The sequence below is a fragment of the Gymnogyps californianus genome, chromosome 7 (genome assembly GCF_018139145.2).
Source record: "Gymnogyps californianus isolate 813 chromosome 7, ASM1813914v2, whole genome shotgun sequence".
Lineage (NCBI taxonomy): Eukaryota > Metazoa > Chordata > Aves > Accipitriformes > Cathartidae > Gymnogyps > Gymnogyps californianus.
Genome location: NC_059477.1, coordinates 39,605,826 through 39,628,005, shown reverse-complemented (window position 1 = coordinate 39,628,005; position 22,180 = coordinate 39,605,826). Strand labels below are relative to the sequence as shown.

Sequence of the window (22,180 nt, the reverse complement as noted above, 5' to 3'; positions counted from 1 at the left end):
GGCCTGAGATATCTCATATTAGATTTTGGTTTCCACTTGAAAGCCTGCAAGTCAGATTTTGCAACGCTACATTTTTATTAATCTCATTCCTGTGTTCATCTGCCTTAAGTGGGAAACCCACAGCAGTAACAGATACCTTCATTCAGAAAAGCGTCTGTGGAAGAATCATAATTCTGTCAAAAGGATTTCTGTTTAGAGTATATACATATTTATATATCTGTCTCTGTGTGTGCATTTTAAACAATAAATCACCTATTTATCTACAGTACTTACGTGACACCTATTAAATTCATATTAGAGATAAGGAACTGAAATGAAGGCATAATCACTAGACCTCATTGAAAAAATCTTTCCAATGTAGTAATCTTTCCAACCTGTTGCAGAGAAAATCAAAGAACTGAACTCAAGCCTTCCAAACCAGAGACAGATGTTGCAGCTTTGGAAACTGGGTGGAATTTTCCTTTGTGGAATATCAGTGGGGGTTTTTTGTAACTGCAGTTGGACAGATGCACTGTCTATACAGATGCACAGTCTATACAGCTTTCTCCAGCTGAAAAGATCTGGAAGGACTAGTCGGTATTTGAATATTTCCTCTGCTGTGGATATCAGCCATCATTGCACAGAAGACTGTAGTAGACAAATTTCTTTTTTTCCATGCCTTCTGCCTGAGACCTTTCAAGAAAACTAGTTCAATGAAAATAAAGATTTATAATCAACTAACACATTTACCTGCTAATATTTCTTAACAGATTTTGGGGGCAGATTTTTTTTGTTTCAGTGGCTGAAGTCCTGGCATAAGTTTGTATGGCCATGCGGGTTGAATTCTGTAAATAAGGTGATTAAGTGTTTCAGTTATTGGCACTTCTACCACCTTACTCACATGAAGCACAATTTTACTTGCAGACAATCTGTTGAACCACGTCTGTTGATCTTCCAGAAAATCAATAGAACTATTTGCGGTGCTAAGTAATTTAAGTGTGGCTGAACCTGACTTCATAGCAGCATTTGGGCACACTTTAGAAGTGCATATTTCATCCGAAATACCACAAAATGACTTGCCAGTAATATACTAGACAAAGTCCTTGAAAAAAACTGCTTTCCAAATCCTAAGAAACAAAATTAGTATTAGGTCAGAGGTCTTGTGGCCTTCCATTTATCATTTATAAATTCTCCAATATAAGCTATATGGACAGTAATTATCCAGCTTCAGCCTGGCAAGCAGAATACTGAGATTCTATAATGCCCTGAATTATCTTCTAATATTCTGGTCATATCTAAATTGTTCTAATATTATAGCCGTATCTAAAGTTATTTATAGGGGAAACTGAAGGTGGGGAGCAAGCGCTTTGCCCAATACACAGTACTGTAAGATTTTGTTCCCATGCACATAATAGAGATGTTAACTAAAATGGCATCATCCAGGAAAAGTAATACTAAGCTTGCTATGAATTTTTTCACATAATCTTTAAAACAGCATCAGCATAAGGAGTCCATGGCACCTCTTGGGTACTCATTCCTCCTGAAACTTCTAGCTAAATGACTAAATCCCCAAGAAATATTATTGGTAACTTGTTACTACCTACTACAGATACACTTCTTCTTACTTACCAAGAGTATGTCTCTGACGAAGGGGTGCTCAGTGCCGGACCAAGGATATAATCATCATGGCAGTGTGGGAATGTGTCCTAATTACCTTTTTCCTAGCCGCCATCAGGTTGGTTTATTTCTGGCATTATTAAGTACTCCTTCTAACTGTACTGCACACCCACGCCCTGCATGCTAATAATTCCCGTTTCTGAAGAATGGACACAAACGACAGAGATACAAGAGCCTCTTTTTCACAGCAACCTGAAGAAGAAGGGAAATTTTCTGGCAGCTCGGTACTGACCAGGCAGAGTAATTAGCACAAAGTAGCCAAAGAATCAGCTGCAATGGAAATGATATTGAAGAAAAGAGATTTTTTACTTTGCCTCAGGACTATTAACATACCGAAGAGCTCCAAAAACACTGAAAACACCTAATTGTTGTTAATAAACATTTTTTAAGTAGAGTTGGTAAGAATGCGGATTTGTAGATACTATGGCACTAAAGGCCAAATAAAGAGAAGATCGATTGGAAATCGTAGGTTACTTTAGACGGTTGGATTAGGTAGAAATCACCCTGATGTGCAGTAAAGCAAGCAACAAGAATGAGGGTTTTGAAATAGTGTGAAGCATGTCTTAAAGTGCTAGCATTTTCTTCCTAGGAATAGACTGTCTTAAAATCCCTCTATAAATGACTGTTCATTAGCCTATCAATGTGTATAATGGCTCTCAAAATCATAATAAGAATTAATAATAGTTCAAATAGCAGAAAGGGACATTAATTTCTCACTCATAAATATTAATGTTTTAGTAGACAGTCTCTTCCCGACATGCTTTCAAACTCTTAATTCGCAAGCCTATTACCGGTTACCTGTTATTTTTACTACGAAAAACCTCCCCACCGGCCCACCAAAAGATTTCAAATTGCCCTGACTTGGTCACTAGCAGAGAGGATGAGAGCAGAAGGCAGCACAAAGGATGAGATCGTGGCGTCCTGATAATATTCTTCAGAATACGATAGTGTTTGCTCAAGCCAAAGCGTACACGAAAAGGCAATGAAAAGTAGCGATAAGGGGGAGGAAGACTATATTTAGCCCCAGAAGACCAGTATGATGATGGTGGATTATCAGGAAGAGAAAGCAATAATGGTAGAGGATAGGTATTAAACACTCAACTGCAGAATAAGGTGCATAAGAAGAGATGTGAATGGCACGCCAGGCTGTGCCCCGTGAACTGACTGCATCCGCTTAAGGCACTGCATCTCCTCCTTTCCAAGAGGACACAGCAGGCGGATGGAGAACCACCTGAAGGGCATGTTCAAGTGCTGGTGCTTCAGTGAGCATCTTATCCCAATGCATTGCAGAAACTGAAGCTGAACAGTAAGAAATTCTTTATTGTGTTTCCCCTCTTAGCACTGCAGAGACTGTGCAATGGGAACTTAAACTCGAGAGATAATGTCCTCCATCTAGTTTCCTTTGAAAGCAGAAGAAAGTGAGCTGCTGAGAGTAAACTTTCAGGTAATGCATTTCTTTACATTGTGCATTTAACTGCACTGCATCTCTAAATAACCGAGAAGGGAAGGATCTTGTGAGATGTATTTAACCTCATTATATCTGATGCTGGGTCTTGAAAAGCTTTAGTTGAACTAAAGACTCTTATGAATATAAAATTAAAGTGAGCCATACATTAAGGGTTTCATATTCTCTGACAGCTGCGCATGTGCACACACAGCTCTCATTAACAGTAATGGCAAATATGCATGCCCATCATTCAGCAAAACAGATCTCTAAGTACTTTATTGGGTTTGCTTTTTTCCTAGAGATTTTTCTCTATTGGATCTTTAATTAATCTCCTACTAGGCTTTTTCCCTTTAAGCCATCCTTCTTCCCCCCCTTTCCAACGGGAGTAAACCCCCAAATCGCTCTGTTTTTTAGTCAAGTTTTTCCAAGCCGACACAGTTTTACAAAATGCACCTGCATATATTAAATACAGAGAGGGTTTGCAGCACACAAACCAGAAAGACATGCAACAAAATAAATGCCCCGGACTTTGAAAATACTTTTGATGCCTGCCAACTTTAAAAAAAAATAAAGCAAAGGTAGATATGAAAATGAGAACATGAATGTTTTTACATTCTTTTTGTGATCACCGCAAGGCAAGAGTCTGCAACCTTGTGGAACAAAACACACACATTTCATTCTGATTTACATAAAGACAACCCCTTCTAACATGATTCACAATTACTAGTCTCTCTCTTGTGTTTGGGGATATATGGATTATCAGCCTAGCATATTTTGAATACATACGCATTTTAATTCCTTTCCTAAACCATTTTAGGCACTACAGTTAAATCGTATATACAAAATTTATAGATCAATAATTTGATATTTTTTCTCCAGTTAAATAACTAAATGCTGTAGGAGATAAAAGGCAGTCAAAAACAATAAAAAGACAGGATCACGGATAATGGAAGGTAAGTCAGATTTGAGATGCCTCTGTTCTTCTATTTTTAAGTTTATTATTATTTTTATATAACAGGCTATTTCACTAGCTTCTACTGTATCTGATGTACTTACTTATCGCCTCCACAAACTGTTCAAAGAAGCAGTATGGGAACAGCGGCTCAGGCAGCTCTCTGAAAAACATCTTGAGTGCTCCGGTGACAACGTGGATGTCCTCCCACTGGCTGTCGTCCAAATTCAGCTTCTCTTCTGGGAAAACACGAGGAGAAATGGAACAACTGGTTTTAATGAAACAATTACAAGACACTAATTATTATGTTAATGTTTGCCTACTATCATCAGCAACCGTTAACAGCCTTCTGCACCTAGAGGTTTGGTGCTGTGCGTGGTTTTTTTTTTTCCTTTTTTTTTTTTTTTTTTTGTAGGAAGAGAACATTTTCAATGGAATACCATCTGTAGGAATGCAGCTAACAAAAAACAAGAGACACAAAGAGACAGTACCATTGACACAGTATGTCAGATACATTTATTCCCATAATGCATCAGTATGAAAATTAGCATCACAGCTCAACATGATTCAAAGCTATTTGGTTTTGAGGCTGAGGGGCTAAGAGTTGCCAACGATGGCCGGCTCAAGGGACCGGCCTAAAGGCCTTGCTGAGCCAACAGGAGACATATGCTAAACATGGCAATAGAAAATGAGTTATTGCTTTACATGTGTTAGCCTTGCTATGTACAAGGGAATAATGGGTAACGCTTTTCTCCTTTTTTTGCCTGAATGTAATGTCAGCAAGGAATAGGGTACTGTGAGAGAAAGGATATTAATTCCTTCTTACTGCTTCAAAAATATTTTGTTTGGTTTTCATCTCTGGGAGGAAGATTTGCCCAGCAACAATATTAGACAGACCCCTGTTGGCCTACCTAGGCTATGCAAAGCTGTCAAAAACGATAACACACTAAAGACAAACCACAAGTGCTCACAAAACTGTTTTGCAAACAAAAAAAATGTTTTCTTTTGAAGCTTGACTGAGCGAAGGAATTTAAATATAAAAGAAACTAAATGCTAAAATAGAGTTTCTAATAAAAATAAAACAAGATTGGATGATTACTCTATTTTTCTTTGGTTTTGTTTTTTCTTTTTAATTCTAGTAGTGTGATGCTGTTAGAACATAATAAACAGTGAGATCATAATCCATATAAAACTCTAGGAAAGTGCAAATTCTTATTAGTCTAAATTAAAATGACACTCACTTTCTCCAAGTTCTGTTACTCCAAAAATGGAGTTCACTTTTTTTCACATGTGCTAGGATTCTCTTTTTTAGAAAATTTCAGTCTGAATGCAAATCGGGGGCCAACCATGAAAACTACTGAACAAATTTAATTTGAAGCAACATAATCCTGAAATGTTTTACTAAATGTCACTGAAATTTCATGTTTAGCAATTCAGCTGGCTTCAAGAGCAGCCTTTTTATTGAACTGTTGTTAAACAAAATGGTAAAGTTATTGGAGACACATGGACACCCACAACTCCAGATCCCTGGTACTATAATGCAATAGTTTTCTCACTATAGAGTTTACTTTTGGACAGAAAATCTTATTCAAAATGGAGTTGTCTTTCAACTTTTATTTAATAAATGTTATTAAATGCTTTCTGAATTTCTGGATTCAGGAAATGTACACAAATAAAGGAATGGACCCAATTCCTTAACTTGGAGTAACGTGAGACAAAGCTGGAACAAAGGCAGACTTGTGCATTTCATTTAGTTGTCTTGCTTGCTTCTTTGGTTTCAAGCCTCTTTTTTTTTTTTTTTTTCTCCCTCCCATTGAATTACCTCAATCATAAAAGTAATGATTTGATCTCAAATGAGTTACCAGAGGGGATCTTCTTTAGACTCTGAGATCATATTTGATTGATCGTATTTCAACAATTAGCCTTTTATTTTGCCACACACTATTGAACTAGATCGACAGCATCTTAGCAGGCCAGCTTTAAACAGTCAACTGTTAACAATAGCATCAAAAAGAGAGACCTGATGGGGTTTACTGTCACTTTAAAGAACAGGGTGGGTTTTCACATTGTTGAAATCTGTCAGATATTTTGAAATGTCCCTCTCACTATGGTGCCACACCCCCTGCGTGCCCTTATAATAAAATTGGTTTTACTCCTGATTAAATCATTTTCTCCCTACCCACTACCATACTTCTCATAATGGACCTGTGTGCTCTACAGCTGGTGTTCTTCCCATGGTACCAATTCTTACTTTATCTTTTAAGCACTTTGCTGCTAAGATCTCATGCAGAGTGCTTATGTTTTGTTAAGAGCTTCATTCTTAGAGAAATAGCTTAACACATGTTCTAAAAATGTTGTACAACTTATTGCTTAAAACACATTTAGAAAATGTATAAGTACTGTAGCTTTGGCACAGAACTTTAAGTAGAAACCTTAAAAAAAAAACAACTTGTTTTTGCCATGCATTTGTCTTAAATGTCTAAAGTGGAATGCTTGACTTCTAAGGCTTTATAGAGACTTATCTTACCAGATTTTTGCACCATTTCCAGCTCTTCAAGGAAACGTGTTAGGAATGTATCATCGTGAAAGCAAAGGGTGTCAATTTTCCCTCTAGCAATAAGAGAGTTTTTAAAAATGTTTGCTAGGAGGAACAAATGCCAAGTCAAAAAAAAATCAAAAAGAAAATAGAAGTCCATTCAGTATAAGACTCTCATTTGGTTCCCACTGGTTGGAATCGCTCACATACCATGGCGATAGGGCCATAAACAAACACACACATGCATTTCAGGCTAGGTTTAAGGGGAGGACCTGACTTTTTGGCTTTACTCAGACATATTTCTTATTGGGGTGTTTTGCTTACATAAAGATTAAGTCCCAAATCTGGTATTTAAACTTGACAGTCAAGGACTGCTTTCAGTCAGGAGATACTGTATCTGGGAAGATGCTCAAAATCTCACAGTCCTAAAAATTTGCTTTAACTTGTCAGTAGTATTTGATTAGTTCAACCATCACTGCCAGTTGATATCATATATCTTAGATACAGACACAAATATGCCCAGAAAATCCCATAAAATTTATGCTAATACTCGGGCTGAAAATATAAAGTCCACATTAAGGAAAAAAAAAATAGTGAGGGCACTTGTCAAGGTTATTAGTTAAAAAAAATCGATATCCAATACATTTGTGAAGGGAATGTGTGTTTTACTGTGTTATTATTCTTAGTAAATCAGTCTTTTCAGCAATACACATTTTTAATGGCACTTGCAATGTCTGCAGTAGAACCAAACAGTTCAGCTTTGGTTTAAGCATACCATCATAAGGTTATCCTTGTTCAAAAAGGAAGAAGGTAATCTATGGAAAGATCAGCTAAAGACAAAAAAAAAAAAGAAAATATGAAAATCAACCAAGGCAGTACAGAGAGCTCAGTTTCGAAAGAAAATGGATGTGGTTCCTCTAACCACATGCCCTGCCTGGTATGTAGACTAGTCTCTAGGAGCAAAATACAGTCATTTGAGAGCACTGCTCATTCATTTTTCTTTCAAGATAATTTATACAAGTCTTTTCCCAGCCGTATACTCTTTTGCCCATACTGCGATTAAATCCCAGAGCACCACGTTCAGAAGTCCTGCTTCACTTTGGGTATTATGTATTCCTGCAAGTGGTCTCGTGGACGACCCCAAATCACGTGGAAAGCAATTCCTGCAAACACAACTAGCAGCGCCTGGTCTGCTATGGAGGTCATGCCCTCAAAAAACTTTCTACAGACTTTGGTGAGACGTGTCTGATGGGGTCTCATACTGTAATCCGTTTGCTAACATCCCTGCCTTTTTCTTCGTTTCCCCGGCTGCACACGGCAGCATTGGGATGGCAATGCCCTGCATGGCGGGCACTCAAACACACCAGCTGCCACCTCTATACTCCCCTATAAACTTTTGGCATTCAGGGTTCAACCAAGCCCCAGCTCCAGCGTGTGAAACCTCAGAGCACTGGAGTCTCCATCCCAGGGGCCAGCGCATATGCCGAGGGAGATCTCCCCTGGAGAAAGTCCTGCACATCGCTGTTAACTGATGCATACAATTTCCCGCACATCAAAATCTTTGCAGAAGAGCTGGGTGTGCACAATGCATTCCTAGTTGACTGAAAGCTTGGGAAACTTGCTGGACTCACTCATCCCAATAGGTGGTTTACTAGTGAGAGATCCAAAACAGAGTCCTGTGGTTGAAAGAGGAAAAGAAAATTCCTCTTGCACATACTAGGAAAAGACAAACTGTCCAGTGTCATTCCTCTTATTTCTCAAAATTGAAGACACCTCTTTCCCCCCCTTCCCCCCCCCCCCCTTTTTTTTTTAAGTGTTATATTTTTCAAAAATAATATGCTGGTCATTCATGGTCTTCAATAGGAAAAAAAAGAAAGAGCAGACTCAAGCAGAAGTTCTTCACTTGTATCAGCACACTCCACTAAATCCCTTCTTGAGGGCTGTTCTCATGACTGACAGCACAAATATTAATTTGTACACTGAATGGTATGTGTGTTCGGTAGCTGGACCTGCATTTTACAAGCCACAGCTTCTCTGATCTCTAGTGCAGAGACATAGCAGCCTTCTTGGGGCAAACAGCTTCTTTCAAAGGGATCGCACTCAATTTAGAGCAGTAATAGAGCGCAGAGATGTCCGGAGACATGACAGCAATGGGATGCTGTGAGGTGGTGAAGGCTCTTGCTCATCATATGACAAAGAGCTCACCCCTTGGCGATGTGGCACATGATGCTTAAGCTTCCTCCCCTGCCAGTAAATCCTGTCCTGACATTGCATTTTACATACACCCTCCAAACTGCATGCAGTCCCTTGAACTTTGATTAAATAGTACAGCAGAAGCCTCAACTCATGCAAAGCAGTACTTTCCTCATTCAGCCAGATTTTTGTGAGTTCTTTCCCAGCTAAATAAATTTTCTTCCTCTCTCCCTTGCTAGGTTTGGGAGGTCCACTGTCCTGCCTGCACTCGAGTGCATGGTCCTTCACTTCCAAGAGTGTTTAAACAAATCAAAGAAAATGTCAGCTAAGCAAATCACTAAATTTTGTATATGAAGTATTTCTAAGCAGCTTCTGCTGAATCCATCCAATGATACCATTGATGAATTATCAAGGATATAGTCAGCAAAAGAAAGCTTGCATACATTACTCCTTCTCTGCTAGAGGAACATGGCATGCCTTTTTAACAGAAAATTTAAGCCAGGATGTTATAATGCCTGAGCATTTGTTTATTATTGGAGCGCCCATTTCCATGGAGCCCAGGCGCAAATTACTGAGCAACTTAAGTTAAAAAGCAGACCATCTCTATGTGCATCCAGAGTACTGTTTATTCCAGTTCTGTGAAACGACGGTTCGCTGACCTGGGGGCATGCTGGAACAACCAAGTACTGCTAACTTAAATCTCAATCTGTGTCAGAAAAACCAAAGATTTCTGTACTTGGGCACACTGGGTCATATTCATCTTCACATAGTTCCACAGAAGTCCACAGAGCAAGAGAGGGATGAACTATCTCATTGTTTCTGTGAAAAAGATCCAGTACATTTGAGAAGTTCAGAAATGGTACATCATGAAAGCATGCAGAGTAGTTCAAAGGTTTAGAAAAGTGGTCAGCTAGCGACGCCATTGCATCGGGGAAATTTCTATGCTATCGGTTGCTGTTTGAAACTGGAAGCATAAAAATATACAGTGGTACTGAAAGGAGAATCCTTTTGGTAGCCAGAAACAGATATCATCGCTAAGATGCTCTTATCCATCATTCACTGCCAATACCTGCTGCAGGGTTAGATGACAGCGATATTTGTTTTGACTTAGTGTATTCTATCATTGTGATTTGAAGCAATAATTACTGTAACAGGATTATAATTACAAGTATTTTTAAAATTCATTAAATTTAGCTGAATCAACTATTCTGTATGGGAAAAAGAGTGATTTTAAATGTAGAATATTTCCCCTCAAAATGCAGCTGAAAGCTCCCTAAGAATAAATAGACCACCTATCTCCAGATCAACACACTTGGGTGAGACTCGCTCGGAGGTGACTTGTTAACAAAGAGTAGGAGCAGGCACACATAGCCTGAGCAACCGAAACCTGCAGGGCCAAATTATTCCTTCCTTCAGGGTCAAAGAAATACTCAGATGCCCCCAAGGGTTTAAAGAAAGGGACAAGGAAAGAGCACGGAGGAATACCCACCCGGCTCATACCCTCCCACGGTGTGGAGGTTTCTCAGCCTCGGAGCGCCAAGGTTGCCTGAGCACAAGGAAGGGGCTTGGCAGATGTTCTGCAACCCATAGAAATTAAATTGCTATGCTGAGTGAAAATTACATTTGTCTTACAGTGGTAAGATTCTGTCCTCTATCTAATTCTCTGTACCTCGTTTTTGAGCAGTAACTTCAGCTTCTTCTTAGTAGTTAATGCACACTTTATTTTGTTTTGCTTTCTGTTTATTCGTCCCTCTTTATTCTGAACCAGACTAAGGAGTTTCTCATTCCTCTGTGCCAGCTAATGGATTTTATTCCATTTTCCAGGTGGATGTTAGTATTTCTGTTTCATGTACCCAAGACTGCAGAACACAAACATCAAATATTTGCCGAGATCAGGAACTTACTTTTCATGATACTTTTTACTATTCAAAGGCAAAAGTCCATTCTGAATTCTGCTTTCGACTTGATCTTCCTCACTTAGTCATATGTTGTGTATACATACATTAGTCAAGGTAAATATCTCCCTTCCAACTTGAAATCTGTTATTAACATTTTTTTATTGTGTAATTGCTCTCCAGTAACCTTCTCTGCAATCTAATTTTAGAGGTTTTTTCTTTTTTTTCCCCCATTTACAGACAGGTCTTTTATCAGAATTGTGTGTATCAGCGTCCACAAATCTATGTTTTAAATAAATTGAAGACTCTCAAGATCTAATACAGGGAGGAATTGGACAATGACTCTCTGTCCCATTTTCATACTTCAAAAATATGTTCATATTTGTATCTTTTTAATTGTACTACTAATTCAGAGTGCGTTAGGATTCTGTCATATAGCTCTTCTGTTCTTCCCCTTCTTGCTGTTTCTAACACTGCTTCTATTTCCATTCTTGTCAAAAGCCTTTTCATAGTCCAAAAATCTGTACACAATGTTTTGCAATATTTGGCAGACTTATCTGAAACCTAATTCACTGCCTTCTTGTGATTCATGGGTCATAAATTATTTCATATGTAATGCACCCCAAAGGGTAAAAAATTCTTTGTATTAAATTTCAACCAGACAATTTAAGGGGGGAAAAAAGAGGGAGAAAAGTATTTTTGAGACACTCTGAAAAGATCTGACCTCAATATATGGTCTAGTGTGTTGTGTCCCACAAATGGTATCTCAGTATCCTTCAGTAAATACGAGATTTCAACATGCTACAAGTGAAAACACTCCTGCCGTAATGTGGGCTCGCTATGGACAACTTTAAAGGAAAGGAGAAATACAAAATGTGTAGCACTGGATCAGACTACTGATGCGTTAAATCAGTCCTGTCTGCAGTGATTGTTAAACTGAAAGGGTCCGTACGAAAACAATTCGAAAAACAAGAATACCACCCAATCCTTACTTATTGCACATAGCCAAATATATTATTGGGGCTGACCCCACTAACAATAAGCTTGTGCCTCAGTAAGTGAGTTTCAATAATCAAAGGAAATAATTAACAAAACAATAAAGATCATGATGACTTCCTTTATGTAAATGACTTCCAAATGTAAATAGATCAAAGCTTAAGCTAAAATTAGGCAATTCCCCTAGTCCACTTGCAATACTGAAAAGGAACATACATATATGATTTGTTTACAGTTATGAGGATTATCAATGAAATATTAGTTTATTGTTTTATTAGAAAAATAGAAATTCAAACAATTCTCAAAATGTTATTCATATATTCCTCATCTCTGTAATCACATTTATGTTAATGGGACTATTTACAAAAATAAAGATTACCCGTACGTGTAAATCTTTGTTCTCACACACTGGTTTGTAGGATGTCCAGAGAACAAATTCTGGATTTTTTGTTTAATGAAAGGGCTCTTTGAAATAGACCAGCTGAAAGAAGTATTCTTACATGAAATCAGGTATATACAAGCTCTGTAAATGTCAAGGACAAAACATTTTATTTTGTATAGAAGTTATCTTTTGGTTCACTAAAGTCAAAACACTTCTGTTCATCAGAACTTTTATAAAGGACTGTTTCATAATATGAATCCATTTGGATTATCTGACCAAAGATAAGACTTCAATGGACTTACTATATCATTCACCACTGTACCAGTGCCACAAAAGGGAATTACAATTAATTGGATTATGTTGGTCTCCACCCGCTGATTGTAGAAGAGAAAGTCTGAAACTGTAACTATTTCAAACGGACCATATCTCTCATCAACCATGGGATTTGGGCTTTAATTTACCAATAAAGCTTAATTTCTTCTCTATATTCTCTTCTGGTTAGGAAGAGGTCATTTAGACACTTTATTCAAGTTATTCAAAAAGAAAGGACAGTTTTGTTAAATACTTTCAAACTAGCACTTTAATACTTGCACCTTGCCTTTAGGCATTACTTATTTTCTCTATTAGCAATAAAGCGAGTTGTCTTGAAAAACACAAGCCAGAGAACTCAGGCCTGTGTTTGGGTCGTAGGAATACCTCATGCTTCATCTCCCCTAGTTCAGTTCATGAAATTTTAGCTGAAATTGTTACCTAACACGACAATTTGTTATCAACTATATGATGTGTGACACTACAGGAAAGAGAATATCACTTCATGTCATGTAGGTTCCCGCACAGACATGAGGCAGTAAGGGGTTTCAGTAGTGCAGTCCCACAGTAGATGAAGGCTTGTCTGTACGGAAAGTCACGTTAGGAAAGGCAAAGGTACGATTATAAATTTGATACATCCAAATGACTCCTTAGCTTGGAAATAGTCATATTCTCCAATGCAGGTAACTTCATCTATTTTAATTAATGTGACTTACATGCTAAAACCCAACAATACTACTATTCTTATTCTAGATGTCCATATATATATATGTATATATGTCTACATATGTTATATTTCTGCTGATGGTTCTGCCTAAAAACTGTTAAGATTTTTCTTCACTATCCTTACTGGAAGGTTATTTCAGTGCCTAATGCCTTCTAGTTACCAGCCTAAAATATTCAACTTTATATACTTTTTTAATAATTATTAATATCAGTAATGCTTGCTTTGATTTTTTTTTTCGGTCAAACTTTCGCATTCAGTCTAAGAAATAAAAAGTCCTCAGTCAACTTACTTCAAAACCATGTTGCTTAATTCACATTTGCATTACTTTTTGCTAATATCTGAAGCTCTAATTCCATTCCCTGGATATTAGCGGGACTAGCTATGCTGTTAAAGATAGGAATGCTTCTAAGTGCTTACTGAATCAGGGCATATGAGATGATAATTGTATGTGTTTAAAACAAAACTTTAAACGGGAGGGGATTATATAAGTTGCTAAAACAAATATATCTTCAAGTGCACTGAAGGACTTTCAAATGTTAACGAAATGTCCTTTGATAATAATAGTGCTAATAATAACATGAATTTTCAAATATTTTTATGCATTTTGAGAATTACATGTTACCCTGAATAGGGAAGATTTTCGGTAAGTGTAATTTTTTCATACAAATTCATCAACTTCAGAACGACGTCCGCTCCGAAGCCACACCAGCTGAGAATCAGATACTGGAGTATGTCCTGACCCAGACGTGGGTTAGTCTGCGCATTTTAGCTTCTCTTGTACAGTGCCTGCTTACAAACACTGAAACTTTTGTGACAATGAAAATGGCTTTTGTTTGAGGAATATGATGCTTTTGAAAATACAGAAGCCCGAAGTTTATGATCAAACCTGTGTTCATGAAGTACATGTAATTGCATGACCGGTGGAATTAAGAGCTGCGTACGCAGAAACATTTGAGACCTTGCCTAGGTCTTTTTAACCAAAAAGTTGACATTTCAAGGCCAGTGTGGACTTAAAAAAATAACTCCATCCACCCTGCCACATGCAATCCCACGTGCGCAGCTATACCTCCTCTTGCTGAGCCTCAGAAGATGCATAAATACCCCGGGACACATGTAAACACACTTGGCAATGTTTATGGTTCCTCCTTGGCAGAGAAGGCGTGCAATGAAATACGGGTGACTCAGTGGCATGATGTTTTCCGTTTCCCACACACGCCTCGCAGTCTCACGTGGAAGGAGGAGACATAGCCTCTCGTGCATCCACCAAATAGTTTCTAACATCACACCTTGTCTTCCATCTCACGCACACATCCACGTTTTGCATTTTCACTTGCTCGGTGATAGGACCTAACGCAGATTTGCCACATTAACGATGTATTTGTGCCTACCTTTCCCTTTTGCGGGGTTTATCTGGATGTGCATTCTACTTGTAATATTTCCAGTTCCTCTTATTCCGCCTAAACTTGCAGGCATATATTTCAGGAGAGAAAAGGTATGCTTTGAAACAATTTTTAAGCTTTATAGTACATGGATTTTTCCTGTTCTTCAAATTAGTCCTGTGAATGGACTTGTAATAACAGGAGGATTTCAACATAAAATAAGAGATTTTCATGTCTTTGGTTCCTTGAGACACATTCAGGTCCCTCCCACAAGAAATATATTAAAATATTGATTAGATTAGAGTAACATTTCAAATAAATGGAGATTTATACTTCCTTTTGGATACAGAATCTTATAAAAAGTTTCAAGGCAACGCACAACAAAGCAGTTGACAAGAAAGATAGCATCTGCTTTCCTGGCTATTCAAGCTGAAGTTTTTCATTCTAAATGCAAGCAATGTTTCCGAAGTTAACATAATTAACTCACGACAATCCTGAAACATCATAATATAAGATACAGATGGAAATTCAAAGCTTTAAAAATGTCATATAATTGCAAGAGGATTATCATTTTTTAACTGCACAAATCTGAATACTAATTAAAACAGGTGTTTTTATTTCAAACACTTTTGCACACTGTGACATTACCAGGAGGGTTATTTATGTATTAGTCTACTAGGAAGCATATATTGCTCGAAAAATGTGATATGGGATAATAACGAACTTATGAGATAAAAGAATGACACTCTGTACTGCTTCCTGAAACAATAAAAGACCAGTAGTTCAATTAGTTAGTAATTTCCGTGTGACTATTTGACAGATTCTACTAATTGTTAAGCTCCCACTAACTATTGCTTTACATAATTAATTATACTCAAACGCGAACAACAAAGACATGTGGGCCAGTTGCCCTTTTGACAATGTTTTTCGCAAACTGATTTGCTTACCAAAAATATTTTTAGAACAAAAAGATACTAATCTTAAGTGGAAATACACATCAAAACGTTAAAGCAGCTCTGCATTTTACCATGGTTATGAGAAAAAAATTTGGATTGTTTAACATATCATTTATGCTGCATGCATAATAGCTGAAGTCTTCTAGCAGAGATCTTTCATATTAATTTAGCATTGCATAAAATTCATAGTAACAGGTCCAAGGGTCAAGCATCATTCATCATTAGTTGAAGTGACATTTGCAACCCTTCATATAGCAGCTGCTTGAAAGGGGAAAAAAGGTATTCTTTGGAAGAATGGGGGGTAGCACACAATCCTCGCTCTATCTGCGGAAGGGAAAACAAGGTGCCACTATGTCAGCATGGTAATGTGCTTAAATTTGGTGATGTCATTCTTCCCTAACCCCCACGAGTCACAAGGCACAAGGCAGCTGCATTCCTGAACTTAGTAGTTCGGGTGGAGATAAGTAATAACTAGATGTAAATGAATTGCATTACTGTGGTTGTGAACATAGCTCTGTGCATCTAAATTATGATTTATATCAGGATCCTATCTTGTTTTTGAGAGTTTTCTACTTGTTAACAAGGCAGCCCTTGTTCTCATGGCATCCTCCAGGCATAATAGTTTCTGGGAAGCCAAATAAGATCACTTTTGAAACTGCAAGACAGCATTCCAAGACTTTGCAGCAGAACACATTGGCCAAATTAGGACTTCTGAAGACTGTTAACTAACAAATAAAATCTTTTTTTTTTTTTTCTTTGTGGCATGTCTTGCCTACTATAAAACATTAAGATCAGAATGGGAAATGTGAGCAATTAAAATGAAAATGTAATCATCTGCAAGAAAAGATAAATTTGTATTAAATGGCTAATACTTCACAGTCCTTTTGATATTACAAGTACTTTTTAAGAAAATATATATTTTATGTCACAGTCATTTTTATTATGTGAAACATGTGATCTCTTTGGAATTATGCACATTTTAAAATCGCAGTCATTAAAACAGCATGCAACACAAAGTAGTTAGATTTTGGAGCTTTGCTAATATTTGGTGATTTTCCTCAGCTTTGCTATTATACCTGAAATGTATTTAATTTATTCATGTTGCTAATTATCCACTAGTATTTAAAGCACTGTGATGATTACTAACCTAGACTACTACTTCTTCCTTAAAAAGTTTAATGATTTTTACAAGGGAAACCAGTGTTTTTAAAAGGGTCGCTTAGAAGCGCATGAAAAATGTTCAAGGACATTGCTTATTACACATTGCAATTCTATGAGCCGCTATAAATTAAGCTCCCAGTCAAAACACTTCTACCAGTGAGAAGTTACTTTTCCATACTCTATGCATGCTTTACAGAGGCGAGGGTGCACTGGTCTGCCTTTGCATGGAGTCAAAATACGGTGCTGCAGGTATTTCACGGTGAGATCTCATTATAGCCAACGGCAGCACTGAGCCCTCGCCTTGCACGGCAGCTGGGAGCTTCAGACTGATCCCCAAAATGGTTCACAGACCGTGTCGGTCATATATTATCTTATCTAGAATATAAGGTGGCCATTCATCAGCAAGCAAGCCATCCCCAAATCAGACAAAAAGCATTTCTACAAAGGACCAGTGCTACTGGTCCATTACTCTTAAGGCAGCTCACCTTCCCATGGATTTTAATAGCTGTGCAGACATTAAACACGTATGTAAACATGTTATAGATACCAGAAAGGCAGAATGGCTGTAAAAGGAATAGAACAGCAGAGGCAAGATGACTGGCAGATAGGGTTGCCACATCCCCCTTAAAGAGACTGCTCCTTTTCCACACCTTATGTCTCTTGTACCATAAAAATATGCATAGATGTATGTGGGAGCATCATAGCAGATTTCTTGGGATGCGTGCCATGCATCTGAGCTTCGAAGCTGGCTCAACGTTGTCACCATTAAGTCGCAGTGTACACAGCAACACTTCAATCTAATTTCAATTAGGGAAAAGTTACACAGAAACTTCTTGGAGAGTACACATGACCCTACACATAAATACCAATTAAATTCAGTATCGTCAGTGTCTTTGCAGTGAACATTGATACCACCACTGAGAGGAAGGAATTTAAAACCATGACATTACCTCCATCTACAAACTCTGCCTGTGTTAACTAGTACGTCAACGATTAGTAAAACAGTGGCATTCATCTGTGAAGAAATGGGGTGAAAAGAAGTAATGGCACGAAATTTTCATTACAAGCAGTTTTTATGTGACATAAGGTAGAATATTGCATCATTATGCAACAACATACTACCTGGTAAGCGAATAAAATCCTAATCTACTGAGAAGCGACAGATACCAGGAGTGTTAAGCAGTTGCAACTGTGACAACAGGAGAACTAACTAAAACTACTTCTCATACTAGGGACACATAATCTCCTCAAACCAGTTGGTTTACGTGCCTAACTACCCCTCTGTCCTGAACTCAGACAAATCCGTACGTAAAGGGAATTCCGGTGTCATTAAGTGGGATCAGTGAGATCACACCCGTTTTTGTGTGGATATGCAGGAGTAGTTCCATTTTCTTTTGTTTGCCGAGTCTTTTATTTAGAAACAATGGAACAAAAAGTGCGGCAAGTTAGGGCTTTAATTCTTGACAACCACTTTTTTCATTCAAAACTTAGAACGTTCCCCTAACCTGCAGATTACTTAAGGGAGATATAAATGTGCCCTTTAAGCGCAGAAGGAAGCAACCCCCCCACAAACCCAACACCCCCCAAACCTGCAAGAAGACCAGGAGAAAAAGTCATCCTAAAAGTGTAAAGACTCCTTGTACACCATCGCTCATTGGCGACTGGGGAGTTTTTACAGTCTTTCAAATCTTCTTTCAATCACAAGATGCCTTAAAGGGACAGAAGGTCTTAAAATGTGCTCTCTATCTCCCCAGTTGAGAAAGATACATTGAAGGGGGAGGGTGGGGGGAATCAAGCCACAACACAAAAAGCATTAATGCAAAGAACAGTGGGGTCTCTCCCTAATTTGACTTTCTCTACAGGTGGTCTGCAGCTGCATCCAAACAGGTTACACTACCGCCTTCCCATGGGCATTACAACAAAGTAGGATCTGTATTCACAAGAATACATTTACTAGCATGGGCTGATTCAGGTCTAAAAATAAGAAAAAAGCATTTTTCAGAATTGCCTGAGGTAACTCTGCGCCAGCAGAAGACAGTAGCACTCTTGTTTCACTGGCTGTGCGTGATGATAAAGGATATCAGAAACCTACTTCATATGACTCATTGAGGCCCACAGCCAGCTTCCAATTGATTCTTTTTATTTGTATTAGTTTGTTCTCCATCGACTACACAACAGGCTAGACCAAATCAATAAGCAATATTCTGTTTTCTATTGACTTGGGGGTAATTCGCACTGGGCCCTGCAACTGCTATATCTGATTTTACAGTTCTGGATATCATCACGGAAAGGACGGGGCTCAGAGATCGCTTAGTGCAGGAAGAAATGGGAAAAGATTGCAAAGGCAAGGCGAAGTATTGCCTTTTAAGCTGTTACACCTGCAGACGGAGGTACGAGCGGTCTATGCTGCAGCCGGACAGCTGCAAAGGCTGCGTGCCGTGCTTACGGTACTCTTCCAAGGGATGCAGAAGGTATTTCACGTTGCGCCTAAGCAGTTAGAAAGTGAAAAACTCACACAAGCACACATGCATACATGCCTTTGGTAGCATGCAAAAATGATACGTGAATGAGAGGAACATGAAACTATTGTGTTTTCCTCCCAGTGCCCACAGTAGCTCCTGCAGCCCCAGGACAAGGCTGCGAGGTGGTGCTGGCAGCACCCGCACCTGAGCGGGGTTTGCAGAGACAGAGCAGTAACCCATCAGCTCGGCGCTGCCAAAATCCCTACTGCGGACAATACCACAAAGTGGTGTCCCTGTGTATGTGTAAAATGGCCTTTGTCAAGCTTCCTTAAGTAGACAGTCATGCCTGCTTAAATGGATTTCTGTACAATTAAGCTAAAACATGCCGTCCCAGAAGATTTTAGCCATTTTTTCTGTGTTTTTCCTAGCTTGTCCACAGTACCTTGGGTGGTGAAATCTGCAAACTAGATGCCTCCAAATACCTCATCTTTGACTTCCTCAATTTTGGTTTGGTTTTTTTTTTTTCATTTTTAAGGCTTCCTCTTCTTGCAAGTAGTGGCTAATTGGAAATAAAAGAGCTTTTACCCAAAACTGTCCCACACCACCACTTCCACACGAGCTTGCTGACATACTCAGCATAAGAGCAATGCAGCTGTCACTACCCCTGCACAGATCAAGACCGAGACACTGCCTGTATTGTAATATGCTCTATCTCTTTTTCCATAAAACTTGTGAATCCTCGCTCTGCCCCGGGTCTCGGATTTCGTGAGCTGCTGTACTGTGCCTTAGCCAAAGGAGAGAGCTGGCTTTTTAGTGTCTCCGATAAGATTGGCTTTTCTACACGAGATATAGAAAAAACATGCTGGATACTGGGGTGGATGTATGTAAGGGGTGGCAGAATACGGCCCAGTGTGTTCTTCCTATCAAATACACTTGACAAACTTTAATGAAAAGTCTTCTCTACTTCCTACTAACAGATGTTTCCAATTTTTTCTCTCTCAGCACTTTAAACCACCATCTTTAGTTTTCATGTCTAAGAGACATTATTATAGGATACATCATAATGATATACTGTACATTCATATACAGTATCCCATACAATGACTAGTTGATTTATAATTCAGATCCAATAAAGGGAAAAATTGATTTAACTGATGACTAGTGAAATACTAAATGCATTACAATGTTTGAAAAGAACATCCTTTTCTTGCAATGCTAGTGACATAATAAAATTAAATATGGATATAAGATAATGCCCATTATTATTAGGCAAGTGGAATCAAAGGGAGCAGGAAGAAAAGCAATCTCTATGGATCAAGGAATGCCTAAACTTCCTCTTCAAATGTACAAAGACATGAACACAAATGGAAAAATTTCACAAACAAAGTAAATTCAAACAATCTTGAATTACAGTATAAAGTTAGTTTTCCGTTAACTGGTCTTGGTCTATCAGGACTTGCAGTAGCGTTGTCGCATTTGGGTACCGTATCGGGAGTAATTGTGAATTCCAGGGGTCATCAACCTTATTTTTTAAGTTCTGTGTTAAATATTTATTTCCTCATTGTCTCTAAGCCCCCACAGCAGCATGAAGACACAATTTAACCCCACATCCAAGAAACTCATGTCCCCTCAAACGCCCTACCTCTCACCCCTTCTTCTCACTTCCGACTTCTTCCTTCACCCCACAAAGCCCCTACCGAGGTTCATCTCCATAGCTCGCCCTTTCCCAGACAGCCTGCTCTCCCAGAATAATCACACTATATAATATCAAGGCGATGCAGCCACTAATTTCCATGTTTCATTCAAGAAGCTTTGCAACTGCTCCCCTTTCCTAGAAAACTGCCATGCAGCTGTGTGGGCAAGGAGCCTGCCGGGGTGGCGGTGGGCGAGAGCATCAGCAGGTAGGGAGCACAAAACCGAGGTGCCAGTGAACTTCCTCACCATTTAGAAGAGCTCTTCAACATATTTTACATTTCCAGATCTGAAATCGAGGCCGGGCACCTCAGAAGCAGTTGGGTTTTTAACTTTCTTTAAGCATCTGCTAGAAGTCAGTCACTTCAACATTTGCAAATATCTTTGTTCTTCCAGATGGGTAAATTGCTTCTAATACAAAATAACTTCTATTCGGAAGAGGCTGTGATTGCTCATACAAACTTAGATTGATGGTCAATTTTTTATAGTCCTGGTGCAGTAGTTTTTCCTTTAGCAACATGTGCATTTTGCTTCCTGAGAAGCAGTGGCAGACAGAAATTGCTCAGGAGCAGGAGCCAATAGAGCTTATTATATTGAAAGAATCTCATAGTCGTTATAACCAAAATAACACCCAAATACTGGCACTAAGCTATACCTCATTCTACTGTTGCATCAGTAACATTTTAAATGACTTCAGTAATCTCAGATATTTTACAGCAAAGTTCTTATTGTCTCTAAAAATCTTTGGGAATTTTAACCTATATTATGGGATTTAAGGAAATATTATTAATCAGCTCACAAAAAATGCACCAGCAGAATCTGGGGGTCAGCTAATTTGTGCTTAAACTCCTACATTTGAACGTGCAAAACTGGATAATTATGCTCCTAGCTGCCCATTCATGTGTACAGATGGGTGCACCCACACATTTTTGTGGGATAATTTTTGGAAGCCTATAGAAAATATGGTGTTTAAAGATTTTAATAAGGTTGGCAAAACATACTTTCTTTGCATAAAATTATGTAGTTCCCAAGTCTAAAATTACTTTGATTTAAAAAATGAAAATTGGCAAGGGATTAATCCATAATATGGTCTAATTACTTTTTTTCTTAAAAATTAAATGGTCAAGACCTTAACTCAGAATAGTGGTTACTGTTCATGAACTGAAACTAAGAAATAGAACTGAATAAGGAATTTTATTAGGTGTCTAAATATGTATTTAGTTAATAGAATCCTCTTACCTTTGGCTGAATAACAGGTATAATAATTATGAAAGCATATTTAATTTATACATCTGAAGCATAAAGCTCTACTAATTATATTTTTATGAGATTGAAATGCAAACTGGCCAAAGCTTGGAAATAAAAAGTAGAACTGACTTGCTGTCATTAACTTGCAAAAACACATACATTCATAAACACACACACTCAAACAAATAA

The 22,180-nt window shown here is 38.2% G+C and overlaps 1 protein-coding gene across 1 annotated transcript in view; it reads right to left on the bottom strand.

The window, feature by feature from the left end:
* The window catches only part of ARHGAP15 (Rho GTPase activating protein 15), a 312,415-nt gene that overhangs the window by 56,783 nt on the left and 233,452 nt on the right, over positions 1 to 22,180 (bottom strand). Inside the window, exon 11 of the mRNA XM_050899944.1 lies at positions 4,160 to 4,294. Within this exon, the coding sequence (XP_050755901.1) occupies positions 4,160 to 4,294 (135 nt within the window). The remainder of the gene's footprint in view (positions 1 to 4,159; positions 4,295 to 22,180) is intronic.